This window comes from Hakea prostrata, chromosome 6 (assembly GCF_041222555.1).
Source record: "Hakea prostrata isolate BN-2017 chromosome 6, UWA_Hpros_2, whole genome shotgun sequence".
Lineage (NCBI taxonomy): Eukaryota > Viridiplantae > Streptophyta > Magnoliopsida > Proteales > Proteaceae > Hakea > Hakea prostrata.
Window position 1 is genome coordinate 39,830,081 of NC_142605.1, and position 20,276 is coordinate 39,850,356.

General features: G+C 38.6%; 1 protein-coding gene across 1 annotated transcript; it reads left to right on the forward strand.

Moving 5' to 3' along the window:
- The first annotated feature begins 81 nt into the window (after positions 1–81).
- LOC149014075 (transducin family protein / WD-40 repeat family protein) lies at positions 82–19,964 on the forward strand. Its single transcript, XM_089159820.1, has 17 exons — positions 82–633; positions 921–3,626; positions 7,479–7,926; positions 8,809–9,037; positions 9,935–10,099; positions 10,987–11,259; positions 11,370–11,612; positions 11,801–12,190; positions 12,276–13,682; positions 13,818–13,874; positions 14,771–15,202; positions 16,210–16,433; positions 17,311–17,444; positions 18,457–18,726; positions 18,812–18,990; positions 19,083–19,270; positions 19,383–19,964. Exons 1-16 carry the CDS (start codon positions 201–203, stop codon positions 19,185–19,187), a joined length of 7,695 nt encoding a protein of 2,564 aa, XP_089015946.1. The 5' UTR covers positions 82–200; the 3' UTR covers positions 19,188–19,270; positions 19,383–19,964.
- Positions 19,965–20,276: the final 312 nt, after the last annotated feature.

Here is a 20,276-nt window from a genome sequence, read left to right on the forward strand (position 1 = left end):
TTGTGTGCCGAAGTCACGACTTTTAAGTCGCAACTTGGAATGACGACTTTTCGGATGTTTTTATTTTCTTTCTCTTTTAAATGCCGTTGTCGTCGGTCCTCGGCACTGCAACTTCTAATAACGAACTCGCTAGCACGTATGAACCGAGTGGAACTCGGAACTTCGCCTCTGCCACTTCTCTCGTAAGAGTAAGAAAAACGATGGCAGAGAGAAGTAGCGGCAGCAGAACTCACAGTACTGCTACCAATAAATCTAATGAAGAAGGAGAAGAGAAAATCAACGATGTCAACATTTCCGATCTCTTGCCACTGGAACTTATGAAGTCAGAGATAATTCCTCCAATACCGAATTGCTCAGATTCGGCAGTTGATTGGTTACAAGACTTTGCTGGTTTTTCATGGATCGCATATGGAGCTTCTTCGGTTCTCGTGATCTCTCACTTCCCTTCGCCCCTTTCTAAGGAAGAAAAGCTCATTGGTCCCTTTTTCCGGCAAGTGATCGAGCTATCGTCTGACGAGTCTGTATTAGTAAAGGCTGTTGTTTGGTCCCCGTCCTTTCCGTCGGAAGGTGAGCTGGCGGCAGTGGTGGAGAACTGTGTCTGCTTGTATTCGGGGAATTCTCGAATTACTCATGGTATGTTGATTTTCTTTCATCTTCAGTGGTCATTTTTCTATTTTGAGTAGAATCATACCAATGTGAAGGCATATCCAATATTCTGTGTTTGTTTTTCTGCCATTGATAAGTGGGCTTAAGAATTGTGCTGATTCAGTTTATACTTCACTCATCTACCCTTTCCTAAAACCGAACTCCCTTTATATCTCTTGGATGTTTCTCAAATTTAATTCTGGATTGCTTAGACATAAACATAATTATCTTACCCTTGAGGGTTTGCTTTCCTATTGTTTTATTCTCAATTTCAGGTTATTTTTGTTGGAGTCAAGTTGGAATACTTCTACACTCATCTACGGTGGATACCGTCAAATGGACCGGCTCTGGTGATGGTATAATTGCAGTGGGAGTTGATGTTGCATTGTGGAAAAGGAATGGCCAGAGCTGGGAAATGATATGGAAATTTAGAGCAAAACAGCCTCAGCTTCTGGTTTCTACAACCTGGTCTATTGAAGGACCTGCAGCTATTGCGCCATATTTGGGCACATCAGACAATGAAGCTTCATCTTGTCTGCCTAATGGGGCAAGTAAATGTGTATTAGTTTTTCAGAATGATGTGAAGCATGGATCTCTGCAAGCTGAGTTACACCATCCTCAGCATGTTGCAATGATAAAGTGGAGGCCATTAAATAGAATAACACAATCGAAGAAGGGTAAATTGAATTCCGAAAAAGATGTTCTGCTAACATGTTGCTTGGATGGAACTGTAAGGCTGTGGAGTGAGATTGATAGTGGAAGAGTGAAAAAATCCAGTAAGGATGCCAATGATCAGAAGCACATTAACAGATCACTACATGTTATTGCAGTAATTGAAATAAACCAATCAATGAATGGAACCTTGGGCAGAGATATATTTGTGACATGGGCAGTAGAATTCAAGGGTTTAAGTAATATAGATGGAGCTAAACAATATTTATCACCAGGAATAGAGAATAACCAACCTGGCAGGTGTGAGTGGTTGATTGGGTTTGGGCCTAGCACAACAGTTAGTTTCTGGGCTGTTCACTGCCTTGATGACATTTCACCATTAAGGTTCCCAAGAGTGACCCTATGGAAGAGACAATTGTTGGTGGGTGCTGAAGTGGATCATCTTCGTGGTACTGGTGACTTAAATGCGAAAAAACTACCAGTTTTCACCAAAGCTGTTACAGTGAGGAGTCAACTCTTTGGTCCACCGGTCATGTGCTCTTTGATTCAGTTCTTGCCTAGTAATTCCATGAGCTGGTTACAGTTATACTCTCCAACATCAATGGAAGATGGATCCTTAAAACAGTCAGGAAAGGAAAACTGCTTTTCATGTTCTGCTTGTGGAGTTTTAAGTTTAGATGGTCATTCTGGAAGGATCTTGCAAATTGCATTACATCCCTATAGCTGCGAATATGAACTTTTAGTTTCTTTGGATTCTAAAGGTTTTCTTCTTTTCTGGTCCTTTTCTACTGTTTCTAGTTACAGTTTGGGCATGCCCATGGTGGGTCATAATTCATGGAAACTACTAGGCAAATTGCTAATCCAAAATTTTTCATCCTTGGATTATAAGTGCCTAAGATGGGCAGCATCAGTTTTGAATCAGTGCCGAGTTCTTCTTATGGGACATTCTAAAGGAATTGATTGCTTTGTAATTAAAGTTTCTGAAAGTGAACACGGAAATATATTATGTCATAGGTTATGCACAATCCCTTTCTTTGGTCATAACCGTAGTGATTCACCCACCAACATCTTTGCAATCCCTTTGCCTTCAGACTGTGAGCGAAACTTCATGTTTGACAATTTCATGTTAATAGGAGTATGGATGAAGGAATTTCAAGCCTTGTCATGGAAAGTTAGCTTGCACTCCAAGGATATATCTGAAAGCAGCTGTCAATGTAATTTTGACACCAAAAATGGTGCATTTGTACATGAAGATACTTTTCTTGGGAACAGGTATAGTGTTGTTGCTGTTCCTTGTTCATCAAAGCTTCCAGATCCCCACAACATTGATCAAGTAACAGCCGTGGCGGTGGTCTGTTCAGGTACTCTGATGCCATATGTACAACAAAATTGGGGTTCTCCTAATGTTTTGGGCAGGAAATATGCTGCATATCACATGGCTACGGGCTGTTTGGATGGAACTGTAAAATTATGGAGAAGTAGTCATTCAAGATCATTATCTTCAGATCTTGTGAACTCTCTGTCACCCTGGGAGCTTGTTGGGATGTTTTGCGCGCATCCTGGTCCAATTTGTAGCTTGTCGTTTTCGGAGTGTGGAAAGAAGATTGCAACCATTAGCAAGGCAGGCCATTCAGATAATGTTAGCACTCTTCATATATGGGATCCCATATGCCTCATAGGTGGTGGGAACTATTTAGTGGAAGACAAAATATCCATAGATGAGGCTGTCATTGCTCTAAATTGGTTTACTTTAGGAAATGGTCAGTTACTGCTTGGCATTTGCATGCGAAATGAGTTGAGGGTATATGCTCAAAGACGGCATGTTCCTCGTACCCTGGAAAAGTCTGCAAAATCATTAGACATGCATATTTGGTTTTGTCTTGCATCTGCTCGTACCTCTCCAGTTATTCAAGACTTCCTTTGGGGCCCTAGTATAACACCAATTCTTGTTCATGAGAGATATTTTTGTCACTTCAGTCAGTGGTCATTCCATGTCGATAAGAAATATCAGGCTAGGTGCCGTGATATAGAAGATACAAAGATTCTGTCTACAATTTTTACTGACTGCAATAGTTGTAATGTTGAGGAATTATCCACTGATAAGAAAGGAAGCTGGAATTCCATCTTGCCTGGGTTGAAGAGCACAAAAGTTGATTCTCTATCCAATAATTACTTTCTGACAGTGGCTCAACGACAGTATAGTTTAACGGCCAAAATTGGATGGTGGAACATTCTAAAAGTTGCAGAGAAATTGGGTGGATCTTTGCCCATTTATAATCCTGAGGCCCTCCTTTTAAATATACATGCAGGTATGCTAATTTGGTTGTGATTTTACCAACAAATTATTTGCATCAAAGCTCTATAAACCTGTGAGAAAACACTTACAAGTTAAACTTAGAATTATCTACCTTAAATTTCATTCCTTGGTGTTTGTCTATTTGACACTTGACACCCTTCATTGATATACACTTATGCCATAGATGATGTCATAATAAGAGTATAACTGAGGAAGTCATTTCATTTCATTAAGAAACAGTCTGAATGAAAAGTAGAACAAAATTACATGTATTGAATGCCAAAGACATTGATCTAGTCATAGGTAATAGGAGATCAACCTGAAGCGAATAAACCAGGATTTTTGCCAACTTCGAGTATGTCAAAATTGGGCGTGGGGCTTCCTGACACCTGGGGTTAGGTTGAAGTTAGGGTTTTTTGTTCGGTTTAATTGAGTAGAAAATTGGTGATGGAAACAGCGAAGGTTTGGGGCACTAGAGAAGTGGTTTGCCTCCTGAATTTGAAATTCTGGTAAAATTAGGGTTTCTTATGGGTTTTGAGAAATGTCAAACATAGGGAATAAAGGATTTAGGGCTGGAATTTGGGATAGGATTGGGATCGAATTTCCAGGCAGAGGGTTTTGTGACATGGATGGTTTTCCATCACTGGATGCAAAGTTTTTGCAGTTTCATGGATTTAAAAAGTTAGCAATGAAATCAGAAGTTTAGAATTTTTGGAGGAGTAGAGGAAGATTTGGGGGCTGGAAATTGTTAATAACTTATTCTAGTGACGGGAAATTCTTGGCAGCAACTTGTTGCTTGAGTAATTTGAGGAGAAACTTGAAAAGAAGATCTTCAACCAAATTGAGGGGATAGCCTAATTTGAACCTTCTAAGCTTCCCGCCCTCAAGAAGTTGATTGGATACACACTCCAATCCCACCAATATTAGATTACTCTCTAGAGATACTCTTTAGTGGAGAACAAAGGCAGCACCAGCAGCTTGCAAAGAAATTTCATTTATTGAGTTTGGTACATGTCCCAATTACAACTTTATATATTTTTTTGGATGAATAAATAATTAAATTAACGCAAGAGAAACAAACATACAAGAGACGGTCTTTTAAGAAGAAGACCGAAAGGAAAGGTTAAGGCCCCAAGAGACAACAATAAGCCTGTTCCTTGGGGTATCCGCAATCTGGGGGAGAGGAGAAACAACAAGCCTAGAAGAAACATCAAAATAGATGGCATTCCAAATCATATATTTCGAGTGAGATTTGGAAGTCCATCTACGAAGATTTCGTTCCCACCAAAGATGATGGACAGCGGCACTGAACACAAGCTAACCAACCCGATCACAAATGTTGGAGCCTGGAAAGTTTCTCAGGATCCAAGACCATTCACTAGCAAATCCAAAAGATCGCCTCGATCAGGGCCAAATAAAAGAAAGGGTTTCCAGATAGAATTGGAAAAAGGGCAGGAAAATAAAAGGCGGTCAATGTCCTCCGAACCGTTCCAACATAGGCTGCAATTTGGGTTAACAGGGATATGGCGGCCAATAAGGAAGGATTGGGTGGGGAGGGCTTGATTGAAAGATGTCCAAAGGGTAAGAGAGTGCCGGGGAATGTGGTTTTTGAACCAAACCAGGGGGGCCAAGGGGGTTTAGGGTTATGGGCACGGAGAAGGTTCCAGGCAGAGGAGGTGGTAAAGGTCTTAGAAGGGGAGGGAAGCCAAATGGTGATGTCACGGGGAGAGTTGGAAATAGGGGGAAGGGAATCCCAAACCTGTGTGAGAATAGGAAGAGGGGTGGGGGACCAAGAACCATCAGAAATGAAAATGGACAAGGGGGTGGACTTGGGGATACGAGAATCATAAACAGCATGGGGGCCAAAAAGAGTAAAGGGAATGCCCGTCGGATGCCACAGGTCAAGCCAAAAGGAGGTACAGGTACTTGAGGAGATTGAAATGAAGATGGCGGAGAGGGTTATTATTTATTGAAGATTAAAAGTAGATTCCTATAGTAAATAGTAAAGGCCTACCTAAGCTTGAACCTAATAGATAACTTAAGATACCAGGAAGTTAAAATGGACTTCCAAGTTCCAACCGTTAAAATCTGCCCCCACTAAAACACTTACTAACAATTACATGCAACTTAATTCAATCTCATACAATCCAGTCCAATTGAAACTTACCCAAAGCAAAATTAGCTAATCCTGTGGGCAACCTAACTACCCACATTTTAGGCTCATAGAAGTGGCCTATTACATAGAAAATCCAGGGTTCACAGGCCGAACATGTATATAACTCAATTCTAGTCTTGTTCCTAATAAAACAAGCCTATTTGGGTGAGAATCTGCATCATTCATCAACAGTGGAAACATCTGTATCTTTCTGCATGAGTAGATCAAGAGTACATATACCCTATTGGCGAATGCAACAGCCCTGCGACCTCTGCCTCTTTTTCCAATCAAAAGAGTTGGTTTTTTCGACCTGTCCATTATTACAGAAGTAATTTATTTTACTTCCTTCTTTTTGAACAGGTTTTTTCTGTCATGCCAAGCTGCCTACCTATTCTTTTGATACTTTATAATTTGAAACCCTCTGAAATTATCCAAGATATTGATCTTGATTTGGATTTTGTGTCCCTTTTCTCTTTTGAGTAGCAATTTCTTACTGTCGATCTAATGTTATTTGAGTTTCTGATGTGAGAGTTTTTATTAGCTCTTCATGACTGACATTGAATGGATTCTTGAACTGATTTTGAGAGTACTTGTGTAAGCATCTCAAGGAGTGGAGAATAAGAGTATTACAGGTTTAGAATTTAGAGACAATGACATATTCAGGCTCCAACTTTGTATTATTAAATGAAGTGATTAATGAACAGAATAAACTTACGTGCATAAGATGAGCTGTAACTATAATGAGTGTGTTAATTAATGAGTAAAAAAATAATAACATCTAATAATGAAAAATCTAATTCACAACATAGTTGTCATGGCATCTGGCCTACCCAAGGCATTGAAGAGGCCTGACCCAAGGCACCACCAACAGGCTGCCTAGCATCACCTTCACAATTATGATGGACTCTGTGGTCCATGGGTGAATTCATTGGAGAGGGTACAGCAATCCATCTCACTGGTCCAATTCAGTCAGAAACAAGTAGCAAGCGTGAATCATTACCTGTCTGATGAAATTTGACTGGTGAGATATTGTGATGTACCTTATCATGTGGACTGCACAAGCTTGCTGCACTGTTATATGTTCTCAGGCTATATAGAGCAACCATGATGTGAGCTTGACTAACCTTTCTATTGATAACTCTTCAGGGTGTTGATGCATTTGAATTGAGTTAGAACGGTTTAGAGAGAAGAAAACAGGTAGTGGGGTGATAATGCAACTAGTAGTTCCCTAATGGATTGGAAGAGGACTGCAGGTGGTGGAGTTGATAATGTTTCTTGGATTTGCCAGTCTTTGGAATTTACTCCCAACCCCAATCCATCTGATTGTATTTAATTCTTTATACTTGTTGGAAATGGGAAGACTTCCGTTGATTCTTCACATATAAATTAATTCAATGATAATAAATGATTATCTGTTTGCTATTACGAAACAATCAATGACTGATTCTTTCATTTTGAGAATACTTGGCAGTTGCATTATTCTGTGGAACATGTAGTTATCAGATCCACAAATTTTAGACCACATATTTTTAGTCTTCATTGAGAGGTCTTTTTTTCAACTAACTTTTATGGTATTTGAACTAAAATTTTCAAACCTTTATGCCTGGCAATCCATATCCTGTAAGGTTTTTACCTGGTGAGGTTATGTCAGTGATATTATCTTTTTCTGATTTCTAGTATTTTAAATGATCCAACTCTTACTGTTTTCAGGGAAGTGGAAACGTGCATATACTGCCATACAGCACCTGGTAGAATATCTTAAATCTGATAATGCTTCTGTTACTTGTCAGAATGGTAGTCTTTGCATTCCCCAGATACATTTGTCGAAGTACTTTGAAGAACTTTTCTCCACAAGTCTGGGTGATAAAGGATTACAATGGGGTGAAGATGCTTCAATGGTCTCATCTTCTGCACAATTTGAGATAAGCTCCACTCAATTTGGTGGATATAGTTCAACCATAAATGGTACCAATAATATGTTAACTTACTCAGCAAAATCTGAAGTCAGTAGCTTTATCGAAACTTTGGAGAAATCCAATTACTTTGCAGCTATTAGAAATAGTGAAAGGATGCAAATGCTTGCACTTATAGATCTTTTGGGTGAAGTTAGTGGTTCACATTCTTCATCTTATGACAGCCTTGATGAACCTGGTCGAAGGTAATACTTGAATAGGTGATTTTGTAAATTTTTCTTATTGAGTTGAACAAGTTTGCTTCTTTTTGTAAGATTTTAAACCTGTCAGCTATTTGCCCATTCTTGAATATTTTCGAGTAAACAAAAGAAAACTCTTGAGGGACAATCCAATAACCATGGTCACAATAGGTTTGCAACCTTACCTTAAGCACCTAGAGAAAAATGGCTAAAAGAGTTTCAGAAATCTTTATGCATGTAGGAGATCATAGCCAATGGATTTTGCAACAATCTAATATAGTCTTGCCCTTTACATTCCATTATTTGAAAACAAATTTAAAAAATTTCCTGAAATTGGTTCAATTTGTGAAGAAGTTAGTTGTGGCTGAAGTTGGTGTATAATCAAGAATCTCAGCCAGAACACGTTTGAGAATTCTGTAGACTTTGGACAAGGCACCACAACCACTGCAAGTCTTGCTATCGCATGGTTATGGGAGGAGAGGATTGCAGTTGGCCCTATCTTTTTCCATCCCTTGCACACGTTGCCATTGCTAGACTTGAACCCATATTTCCTTGTTGGCGTCCTGAGCTTTTACCATCTTGGCAAGCAATGGTTCCTTTTGGGGAATTATGGAGATAGTAGTTAAAAGATTTATATCTCTGTTTGTCTTTGTTTTAACAATACTATTAAAAAGAAATAAAATTGCATGTTAGTGCTGTGAAGGATCTCCCCTGTATGTGGGCATGTTTACATGTCTATGTAAATCAACATCAACTACCTGTTGTCTTTCTCCTGATATTCTTTTTGTAAATTCATGTTTTTGTTGCTAATACTTTTTAGTTGCAATTCTTTTGTGTTTGTAATAGTGATAATTCTGATTTAGTTTCTCCTTTTGTTCTCATTTACAGGTTTTGGGTTGCATTGAGATTTCAGCAATTTTATTTCTTTCGAAGGTCTGAAAGATCTGCATCTGCAGAAGATTTGGCTGTTGACTCTGAGCTGATAGGATGGGCCTTCCACTCTGACTGCCAAGAAAATCTTCTTAGTTCTTTTCTCTCAAATGAACCCTCATGGCAGGAAATGCGGAATTTGGGTGTGGGGTTTTGGTTTACCAATTCAGCAGAACTGCGTACAAGGGTAAAATGAGGATCGGTTCCTTTAACTAGATGTTGTCTTCCATTGATTTTGTGTTAAACATTCTTCTGCATAATGGATTATGCGGGGGTTCCTGGCTGACAATGTGATATTCATTGGGAATAAGGGGTGTATAAAATTGCATTTATATAGTCTATAATCTTAGAGTAAAATGTAAATAACTGGTATAAATGTTATATAAACAGTACTATTTGGTTATCTAGTAAATATCACTGTATCTGAGCTGAAAATGGTGTGGTTTTTCCCTTGTGGAAGTCCCTAAAAGAAATTGAGTCTTTTTTCCTGCCGAAGTCCTTGATCCTTGGGTCCCTTGTTATTACAACTTCCAAACAGCTGCAGTTGTAGGCTTGTAGCCCATTTTGTTACATCAGTAGCTGTCTTCTAAAGACAAAATTTCTCAAATGTGGTTCCCATTTCAGATTCCTGAAATAGGCTGTTTACATAAAATTTTTGTATTTTAAATTTTATTTACCTATTATATACCAAACTTAGTAATGTTAGAGCATTGTTTCTGTTTCAACAGTCCATAATAATTTAGATAGATTATCTATTGTTGGTCTGGCTGGAATATTTATGTGATGTTTGTTTTGTTGTATGTGCCTAGTATGGTTATTGTGGTCTTAACTTTGCTATCAACACAATAAATGAATGATCTACATGAAAAAAAGGGTGACCTATTGTAATTGAAAAAGGAATTTGCTAGCTATTCTTGCTTTGGTATAGCTAGGTATGCTTGTCTCTGTCTAATTTCTGTCTGCAACTTTCTAAATGTTGCTATTTTATTTTTAAAAATAACCCTTTGACAAGTAGATGGTGTAATTCTTTTTCCGCATGCCAAAGTACACTAGTTTTTCTGATGAAGGGTTCTTGATGATGTAGATGGAGAAGCTTGCAAGATTACAATATTTAAAGAAGAAAGATCCAAAGGATTGTGCTCTTTTATATATAGCATTGAATAGAGTTCAAGTTTTGGCTGGTCTTTTTAAAATTAGCAGAGATGAAAAGGACAAGCCCATGGTTGGATTTTTGTCTCGCAATTTCCAGGTATGCATATTGCATATAACTTCCTATCTTTACTGTTAAAACCCACTGATTCTATTAGTATCATATTGAAATTGGTCACCGTTGGATGTAATGGATCAGAATATGAATTGAGGTTCATACTAAAGATAAAAGTGACATATCCAAACAATTTTCTAATGATTTTGTCATCTTCTTCTTCAGTATGTCTTTAAACATGCCCGTATGCCACTATTATCCTAGGAGCAGAGGTGGTTGATCTATATTTATTGGAATTTGGAAGAGGCCTTGGAGGAGACTTGCAATATAAGGCTCTAGTTTTATTTGGTTCTGTGGGATCTGTAGAAGGGCTCTGAATGCACTTTAGTAAATTGAAGATTGTGGCATCAATTATATTCGTTACACTAAATGTAGGAGCATGTGAGCAGCGCAGTTGTGGTTCATTTGTCCAGGCTAACAGTTGAATCTAGCACTTGCATTACCGTCTTATCTTGGGTTTTTCTTGTTGCTAGAAATGACTTTTTTCGTTGGCATAAAATAGACAACAAAATTACCCTTGCATAAGGGAAGAATAGCTAGAAGGGCGTAAACATTACCAAAAAAGCAATAAGCTAAAGTAACAAAGAAGAATCTTGTAACAAAGAAGAATCTTGTTGATCAATACCCGGGCATCTACTTAACCTATTCATCAGTAACTTCTTTCCAGATAATGATAACTTATTTTATCATTACTTTTTGAGTTTAGGGGATCGTTTGTGAACCAATTTTATTTTATCATACATTTTTAAAGTGAACACTGCAAAGTTCTGCCTGTGTCCCTTTAATGTTGACATGATAACTACTCAGGCATTTTACCATAAATTTCAGCTCTGTCTTATTATATGTGCTGATCTCTAAGCTCTTTGCTTCAGGAGGAGAAAAACAAGGCGGCTGCTTTGAAAAATGCATATGTCTTATTGGGAAAACATCATTTGGAACTTGCTATTGCTTTCTTTCTACTTGGAGGTGAACCTTCTTCTGCAGTCACCATCTGTGCTAAAAATCTAGGAGATGAGCAGCTTGCTCTTGTTCTTTGTCGGCTTCTTGAGGGTACTGGTGGACCGTTGGAGTGTCATCTTATATCAAAGCTTCTGCTTCCTGCTGCTATTGAGAAACATGACCATTGGCTATCAAGTTTTCTTGAGGTTTGGACATAGATACCAAAGTTTCTTTGTATTCTTATGCTGAGGATATGCTTATCTCTATAACTGTTAAAGGTCTTGCCTTTTTCATGATAACTCTATGCAATGTGCAGTGGAGACTAGGGAATTATCCTCAATCATTTCTGAGCTTGCTTAGCTTTGAAACTGGTTTGGTATCTAATAAGCCAGCGCTCCTGTCCAATGCTGCTTTTTTAGACCCAAGTGTTGGTCAGTACTGTCTAATGCTGACATCCAAAAGCAGAATGAGGAATTCTGTAGGAGAGAGTGTGGCTGCAATGCTGTCAAGGTGGGCAACCTGGATGACTGCTACTGCGTTGAACAGATGCGGCCTTCCGGTATGTTTACCCCACTATTTTTTTCAATTGTGGCATCCAAAGGATGCTGTACTTTTTGGTATACTTTTCCTTTTCTCCTGCTGTTGGTATGTTGAATTAAAAGCCTTTCTTTCTCCGCCTTCAGTCAGGGTGTATATTTCTTAACATTTTCATATATCTTGACTGTTCGTTGTTTTCATATTGTGTAGCTTGAAGCTTTGGAGTGGCTTTCATCTTCTTCTGGCATTCTTGAGGATAAAGATCATGGCAGTGTAGATTCTGGGAACCTTGACATTCTACACAGACTACTAAAATCATTGACCGGTGATGCCTCTAACTGGCTGTCAGGCAGTGTGGCATTTCATTTGGAATCACATTCTAAATTGGATTTAGCAATCCAGTACCTTTCAGGACTGATAATGGAACATCCTGTTTGGCAAGACATCTATTTAGGATCTGATCAAGCACTTCCCTGCACCAAAGGGTATGAGACTGATCAATTCAAGTCTTCGCATGAAAGTTTTCAACTTAAGTTAAACACAGGACTTGCCATTTTTGAACAGAAGTATGCCTTGAATAATCTTGATCTGATCAATATGGTAAGCAGTTCATTAGTCAAGATATTTATGTTTCTCCCCTAAAGTTTGCTTCCTTAAGGGACTAAGTTTTTCCTCTTTTCTGCAGATCTTGGTTTTTTCATGCAATCATGGTTTGCCATTTTTTGGATACCAAATATTACGTGACTATAATTCTCAAGGACTTCAACAAGATGAATTTAACAATTTCCTTTCATTACATATCATTCCAACATTGATTCTGAAGGCTGTCATCCAGGTCTGTTATTTAGTTGTTCAGAATATTGTGGTCTGGAGCTTTCTGTCCACTGACTCCACTCAATTGACAACAAATTCTACCAAAAGTGATGGATATGTTGGCATAGCTTGGAATTCATATGTTGCACGGCCAATAAGAAGCTTAAGTGCCACTCTGCAGATATATTGTGCTGGCATTTTGAGAGAGAAGTCCACAATCAGAATCTTGAATGTTCTTGATCTTTTTGAATATTATACATGTTTTAGTTCAGCTTGGTCTTTAAGGAATTATAAAGATCTCATTCTGCTGGTACAACCCATTTTGATTATGGATACCAACAACTACACACCCTCAGAAGCAGACATCACAAATTTGAAGAAAGTTATATGCCAAGCTGGAGAATTGACAACTAATAGTTTGTTAAGTGATGATATGGTGGGCTTTCTCCATGCTACGGAGACAAAAGGGCAAAATGAACTAGGTGAATTCTTATGGTCTTCAATACCAGAAGAAGAAAGATGGCCATTCTTAGGGGCTAGTATTTGGCAATTCCTTACCAAGTCTGCCAAAGTTCTGATGCAGCCAGTTTTTGATGGCCTTGAAGAAGGTCAAGCATATGATATATCTCTCAGCAGGCCTTTCTTGCAGGCATTTAATCCTATAACTTCTTTGCCTGATGGTAATGTAGCTGTGAAACAGATCAATATGGTCACAGTAGTTTTGGCTGAGTTATTGAAGAGCTCACTTTCATGTGTTTCTTCTTCTCATATAAAACAGCTAGCATCATTTTTGAGGCAAAAAGTAGAGGTTGGTCTACCCATACCTACTCTTGTTCATTTAGAAAAATCCAGGTCTCAACCAAGATCTCTGGGTTCTCATCCAGATTGGAGAACTTATAACTCACAAAGAATTAATGGTGCAGACTGGAGGATATTATTTGAAATCTTGTGGGAAATTTTTACTGATCCAAAGGAAAAGTGGAAAGATTTTGCACAGGAAAATGTAAGCTGGCTCCAATTTATTAGCCAAAAATCCTGTAGAAGCTGGAGTAATATATATAAAGAAACCATAGGTGATGGCGAAAATGCTGACACCTCAAGTTATGATCAAGTTGAAAGACATAGCAACTCTTCCAGTGGGGCTGGGTCACCAGCTCAATATCAATCAGATGGCCATAGTTTCCTTGGTCCTGGATGGCAAGCATCCACCATTACCAGGGAGGCTATATGTTTTGAACATCCAAAAGAAATATATAAGAAAAACGGAGTGCTCCTAGAGGTAATTATTTCCTTTTGCCTCTATTTTCTTCATTATATCATTATTACAACCTTTCCACTTTCATAATCATGACAGCTATTTAACTTAAGATTTCAAATACTGCATTCAGTGAGTTGCCATTAATTATTCCTGCAGGCTATATGTATCAACTCCATTGATCAACGGCAAACAGCACTTGCTAGCAATAGGAAGGTTAGCTTTATACTTTCTTTGTCCACTCAAGAATATCTGGCCTCTGTGGGTGTTTCGTGCGATCTCCTTTGCCACTTAAAGAATTGTCATTCTTTTGTGTCTGTTTCATATAGGAAAGGTTTCTATGCCGATCGTGTGCATTTGTGAATAATGCATATGATATTTCTGCACCATAGTCCTCATATATATGTGCGCTTTTGAGTCACAGCTTACTTAGTACATTCATGTAAAATTGATAAATTGCAAATATCTCATTTATTTGGTTGCATTTATTTCAAATTGATGATTTATTGGCTTCATGTGGGGGGCTGAAGGACCTTGGAGATGCATGACATTTTACAGGGAAAGCTACAGCTTTGTTTGGCCAGTTAGTTTGGTGAACTGCTTTGGAAGGATGCTTATTTTAGAAAAACATGTACAGATACAAGTAAAAGACGTGAATTGTGGGCAGACTTACTAACTATGGTTTGGTCAAGGCTAGTAAATTGACAAATTTTCTTCTTCTCCTTTTTTTTTTTTTTTTTTTTTTGGGGGGGGGGGTGTCTGGGAACTCTTTGTAATTAGGTCCTTTCTTTTCAGATGAATTATTTAGGTCCCTGTTCTATTTTGTAGTTCCTCTCTGAGGAACCCAACCAGTTTCAGTTGGTGCTTTTGTATTTTTGCTGTGTATTTCTTCCTTTTTAGTTGGTCTGTTTCTCCAAAAAAAAAATTGTTGGATATAACCCTTGGTAACAAGCATATGGAAAAGAGAACCTTGAAATGTACTCACTTCAGAACTGTAAATTTTTTGACCATTAGAATGATTTCTACACCGAATGCTGCTTGGCGAATCAGGTGTTGATATTGATGGACTACATACCTATGCAGATTTGAAATTGTATTCGTCTTTTCTTCAGGGAATCACTTTCTTTAAATGGAAAGATGAAGAACCTTTTAAAGATCAATCAGATTACATCTGGTCAGAGGCTGATTGGCCGCAAGATGGGTGGGCTGGTTCTGAATCTACACCAATTCCCACATTTGTTTCTCCAGGAGTGGGTCTTGGTAGCAAGAAAGGGTCGCACCTTGGGTTGGGTGGAGCAACAATTGGACTGAGAAGGCCTTCTGCAAAACCAGGGAAAGAAATGACAGGCGGGGGTGCATTTGGAATTCCAGGTTATGCTGGTATTGGTGCTTCAGGATTTGGTTGGGGTGTACAAGAGGATTTTGATGAATTTGTCGATCTACCCGCAACAGTTGAAAATATAAGCACGAGGGCACTGTCCAGTCACCCAACAAGGCCTTTGTTCTTGGTTGGATCTAGTAATACCCATGTTTATCTTTGGGAGGTATGGAATTCTAACACTGCATTGTTGGATATTTCTTCCTTTCAATGTTACTGCATTTTCTCCTTTCAGATTTTACCACTGGGACCAGTGATGGTAAGACTTGAGAATTTTTTCTTTATTTATGTTTTGAAGGATAGATGTTGATAGCTCCTTCATTATGCTGCTCCCTGCATAAATTTTGTTTTCAAGGTCGAACTGTAGTTGTAATTTAATTGTAGTCATGATGTTCAGAACTTCAGATTCCTTCTGAACTTAGCTTTACCTGGCCTGTGATCAAAGTTAATGAAATATCTCATAGGAAATAGAATGGAAAAAAGCACTAGTACTCTTCTTTGTCTTCTTTACTAATTTAGTTCTGTTATCATTATTTAGAATTGTGCTGATAACAGATAAGCCTGTCCACTATCCACTATTACACTTTTGCAGGCTTTTTTCCTTTTGAAATGTAGAAAAAAGGGGTTGGGGGGGGGGGGTGAGGGAATGGAAAGTTGAGTTTTATTAATGATGTGTTATCTGTTTTCTAGTTTTATTCACTTACTGATGTGTACGAGTATCAGAACTAAGTAAAACAGCTTTTGTTCAGTGTACTTTGTTTAGGATAGAATCTTGACCTACTAAAAAACTCATGGGAGGATAATCACTTGTCCTTCTCTTCAATAAAATCTTATTGCCCATAAGTAATATGGACTTGAATCAGTACCACAAATTATTAATGGTCTAATAGTGCTCAGTTGGTTGGACTGAACATGAATAGAAGAACCATCTCTACTCCAATGTTGTGGCAATGAAAGAATCTCCCATGCTTTATTAAGAGTGAAAAGGGCAAACCCGGTGTCGAAAGCTTCCGCACAAGCTGAGTCCCCCCCCCCCCGGGGGGCAATTTCCTACACAGCATTGCTTTATTAAGAGTATTGGTGTTAAATGTTGCATATGTCTCTCTTTCTTCCTTAACTTTTCTTCTGGGTTCACATACAAAACCATGGTGTTTATAACAATGATTCTTGCAGTTTTGTAAGGACAGAGCTACTGCAACCTATGGTGTGTTGCCTGCTGCAAATGTGCCTCCACCATATGCACTTGCATCAATATCAGCATTGCAATTTGACCATTGTGGACAGAGATTTGCTACTGCTGCATCAGATGGAACTGTATGCACTTGGCAGCTTGAGGTTGGAGGAAGGAGCAATGTCCCCCCAACAGAAGCCGCCCTTTGCTTTAACAGTCATGCATTGTATGTATTTTATTAATGCAAAATTCCATGGGAAGATATTTAATTGTAGTGAAGTATAAATGCTATTTAGGTACTTGATTTACCATAAGATCACATGCCACCTTACCAGAATGTTCTAACTGATGACCTGCATATTTAAGGTCACATGGAGAGGACTCTTTCATCATTTGTGAAATAAGGTTTCTTGCAATTGGCTTGGAATGATGCTTATGCTGCATGTCAAATGTTTTTGGGGGTTAAGATCAACTAATGATTAACTCCTTCCATAGGCATTGCAGTGGATGCTGAACCAGTGTAAAGCCTCATAATTTGCTCTATGTCTTGTATTAAAGGGATTGGGAGTTGGGACCGACTATGACCTATGTCTTGTCTCAAGATTTACCGTCCATGAACTATTGTGACCTTACATTCCTTATCTGTTTATATCCTGACCATTTAATGTTAAAAGTTGGTTCTCAATACCTGATGTGGCAACTTTTCTCCCAAACATTGTATGGTTAGGACTCAAGAATCGTATCCAATGGTGGGTCCCTTTCATCTCTCTATTAACACGTGTTAGAACAAGTGCTCGAGGGCATTTTATTTGGTTTTTATGACTGAGGTCCTCCAGCAGCCCTACCCGTTTTAGGCTTGTTCTTAATAAGCACTCCAAAATTAGCCATAAATAGGTGCTGGGGTCATGCTTTTGGTCTGTCCTGTCTTGATTGGTGCATTCAAACAGCTAGTAATGAAGGATAGTATTTTTATGTGTTAGCTACTGTCAACTTTTCCTAAAAATGTTTGTCTCTCCTTATCATGTCTTAATTAATTTTTTATTATTATTTTTTATAGCTAGTGGTGTTATGTAGGTTTAAAATGGTTGCTATCTTGTTTGCAGGGATGTTAGTTATGTGGCAGGCAGTGGATCCATAATTGCTGCAGCTGGGTGTAGCTCGAATGGTGTTAATGTAGTTATATGGGATACCTTGGCTCCTTCAACTACCTCTCAAGCATCTCTCATGTGTCACGAAGGTTTTGCTCTTAAATATCATAGCTAAACAAGTGAAAATGGTTGCATCTTTTTATGTTTGCAGATTTGATAAAATTGAAATACGTTCAAATGGGGCAAAGGAACCTTCCTAAATGCAAGCCCTTGATCATTAAGATGGTGTTTCAAAAGCATTAAGCTTATGCCTCCTGGATGTTATGAGGAAATTGTCTCTAGGCCTATCCTTTAGAAGCTCTTGCCTTGAAAGTGAGGCTCCCTGCGAAGATGCCACACTTAATATATTAAGTTTTGTGGGTTATTATCTTATCTTTTGAGGGCATGATCTTCTGGATGCTGCACATCTCTAGGGATCCCACAGCCCCCTAGATTTTGTGAATCTGTATACTGCAACTCTGGCTACACCATTGATGTGCCATTTTTTTGGTGTCTTCATTGTCTTTGACAACTTGCTTCTCCTGCATCTTCATCTTCTTTGGTTATTTTGCTGAACTCGAGATCTAATATGGAGTTATCATTTATCAACCCCAGCTGTGTGGCCAGTTTCTGGAGTCCTGACCAGAAGTCAAAGTAAATGAAGAAGAGAGAGGGAAGAAGTAGCAGAGTCAGGCTGCATATCAAGTTCCTTTACTGCTGGCATGTAAAACTATTTTGCAGTTCTCGGTTTAAAACATAATATATCAGGAATACCCACATGCATTGTATTCAATTAAATTCAAAACCTCTATGAATATACAGCTTAGGCTATCAACTAACCAACCTAGCTTGGTCTCATTAAGCAAACCAAGGTGATAACCAAGGACCTGGGCTCAAGTCACAACAAGAACCAGCTAGTTCAGTTCATTGACTCCCTATACATGAAAGGCTTAATATCATGCCATAAGGCTTGAACTTCATGTTTTTGCTCAATGTAATGTATAGATTTGCACCTGCTGTCTGGAAAATAGAAAGAACACTGCAAAAAAAAACATAATGTTTTCTTTGGTCTTTTTCCTATTTCTAAATGATGTGAACTTCCTTTTTCTTGTATTTGTGAAGGTGGTGCTCGTTCCCTATCTGTGTTTGATCATGATATAGGAAGTGGTTCTATTTCTCCCCTTATTGTCACTGGAGGGAAAGGTGGTGATGTTGGGGTTCATGACTTCCGTTTCATTGCTACTGGGAGGACAAAGCGAAACAGGCATTTTAATGCCTCTGAACAGAATACCAATTCTTCTCTTACACATGACAGACAATCAGGGACTTCAAACAAATTTGGTGAACAGAATCTGAATGGGATGCTATGGTATATACCAAAGGCTCATCTAGGTACAGAAGCATTGGTCTTTTTGTGATAATGACTGCTGTGTATTTATGGGATTTTCTTTGATGGGTTAATTTGTTGTGATTGAAGGGAGTGTTACAAGGATATCGACCATCCCCAATACGAGTTTATTCTTAACAGGGAGTAAAGATGGGGATGTAAAACTTTGGGATGCCAAAAGAGCTGAGCTTGTATTCCATTGGCCAAAATTGCATGAGAAACACAGTTTTCTTCAACCAAGTTCCAGGGGCTTTGGTGGAGTTGTTCGGGTAGTCTCTTCTCCTTTGTCAATTTGTACTATATGGACTATACATGGTTTCAAATGCCGGCCTAAAGCCATATTTCTTGCTTATGAACACAGGCTGCAGTCACAGACATCCAAGTCCTTTCTGATGGTTTTCTTACATGTGGTGGAGATGGAACTGTAAAGCTAATCCAGCTCAAAGATTTCCACCAAAGAACCTGAAAATGAGGCTGAAGAAAAAAGGAGAAAGGACAAGTGGAGTATTCCCTCTGAGCTTTTGCAAAACATTCTGCTGGAGCCTCAAGGTCCTGTGACATCCTAATACCATCCTTGGAGTTTTTTTCTTGTAAACTTCATTTATTGGTTCGTTGTCCTTTGATAAGGCATTCTGAATTTTGATTGTTGTTCTTGGTGCAGGACTGCATCATGGTTATTTTGGGTTTTGGCAAAGAATTTTCTAGTCCTGTCCAAATTGGTTTGCTGCAGTGCCTCAACCGCACAGTCTGCTTATAGCCCAAGCCTTTGAAGACAACATCCAGCTGATGAAAACTTAGCTTGGGCTCATGTTTGCACTGTTTACCACAAGAAGCAAGGCAGAATAGAATTCAACCTTTGTGGACTCTTGAGGAAGAACCTATTCTGCAAATGAATGTCATTTGGACTCAGGGTAGTTGACATTTTTGTTAGTTGTATGATTGTATCATAATTTTCCCCTCTTGTATTCTTTTCAATGCGGATAAGTGTTGCCCATTCTGAATGTAATCCTTGTCCCAGGCAAGCATTCTCTAGCTGCTGAGTCCCGAAACAACTCCTTGGCCATTTGTAGCGTTATGTAAGGCCAATGAAGTGCCTGGTGGTTAAATTGGCCTGTGATTACTAAACTCCCTGTGTTGCCTCACCATGTAAATCTTAAAATCTTATCTATACACATCCAATGTATGTTGAATTTTGACATTGCTTATTCGTGGAATTCATTTGTTTTGTTGAATTAATATTGACTTGTTGCATCCTTTTCGCTTTTCCTATTTTCTTCTGGCGTAAAGGGCTTCTTGGGAGGGTGGATTGACTGATATTGGCCGAACCTAACTGGAACCCTAATTATTGGTTTTTGGGTTGACATGTAAAAATGAACTATTGGACCAACCAATGGCTCGATCTAAATTGGAAACTGAGCGAAACTCAAAATCAAACACAAATCAGTCTCGTGTGAGGTGAGAGTGCAAATCAACAAATTAATAAATGTCTCTAGTTGTCCCTTATTAATGTCATCCCTTGAGTTATTCAAATTATAAGACCCTTTATATGGGAAAA

Coding starts and splice junctions, on each gene's coding strand:
- LOC149014075 (XM_089159820.1), top strand. CDS start 201: ATGGCAGAGAGAAGTAGCGGCAGCAGAACTCACAGTACTGCTACCAAT. Junction 13,683..13,817: donor AAAACGGAGTGCTCCTAGAG/GTAATTATTTCC, acceptor TTATTCCTGCAG/GCTATATGTATCAACTCCAT. Junction 15,203..16,209: donor CCCATGTTTATCTTTGGGAG/GTATGGAATTCT, acceptor TGATTCTTGCAG/TTTTGTAAGGACAGAGCTAC.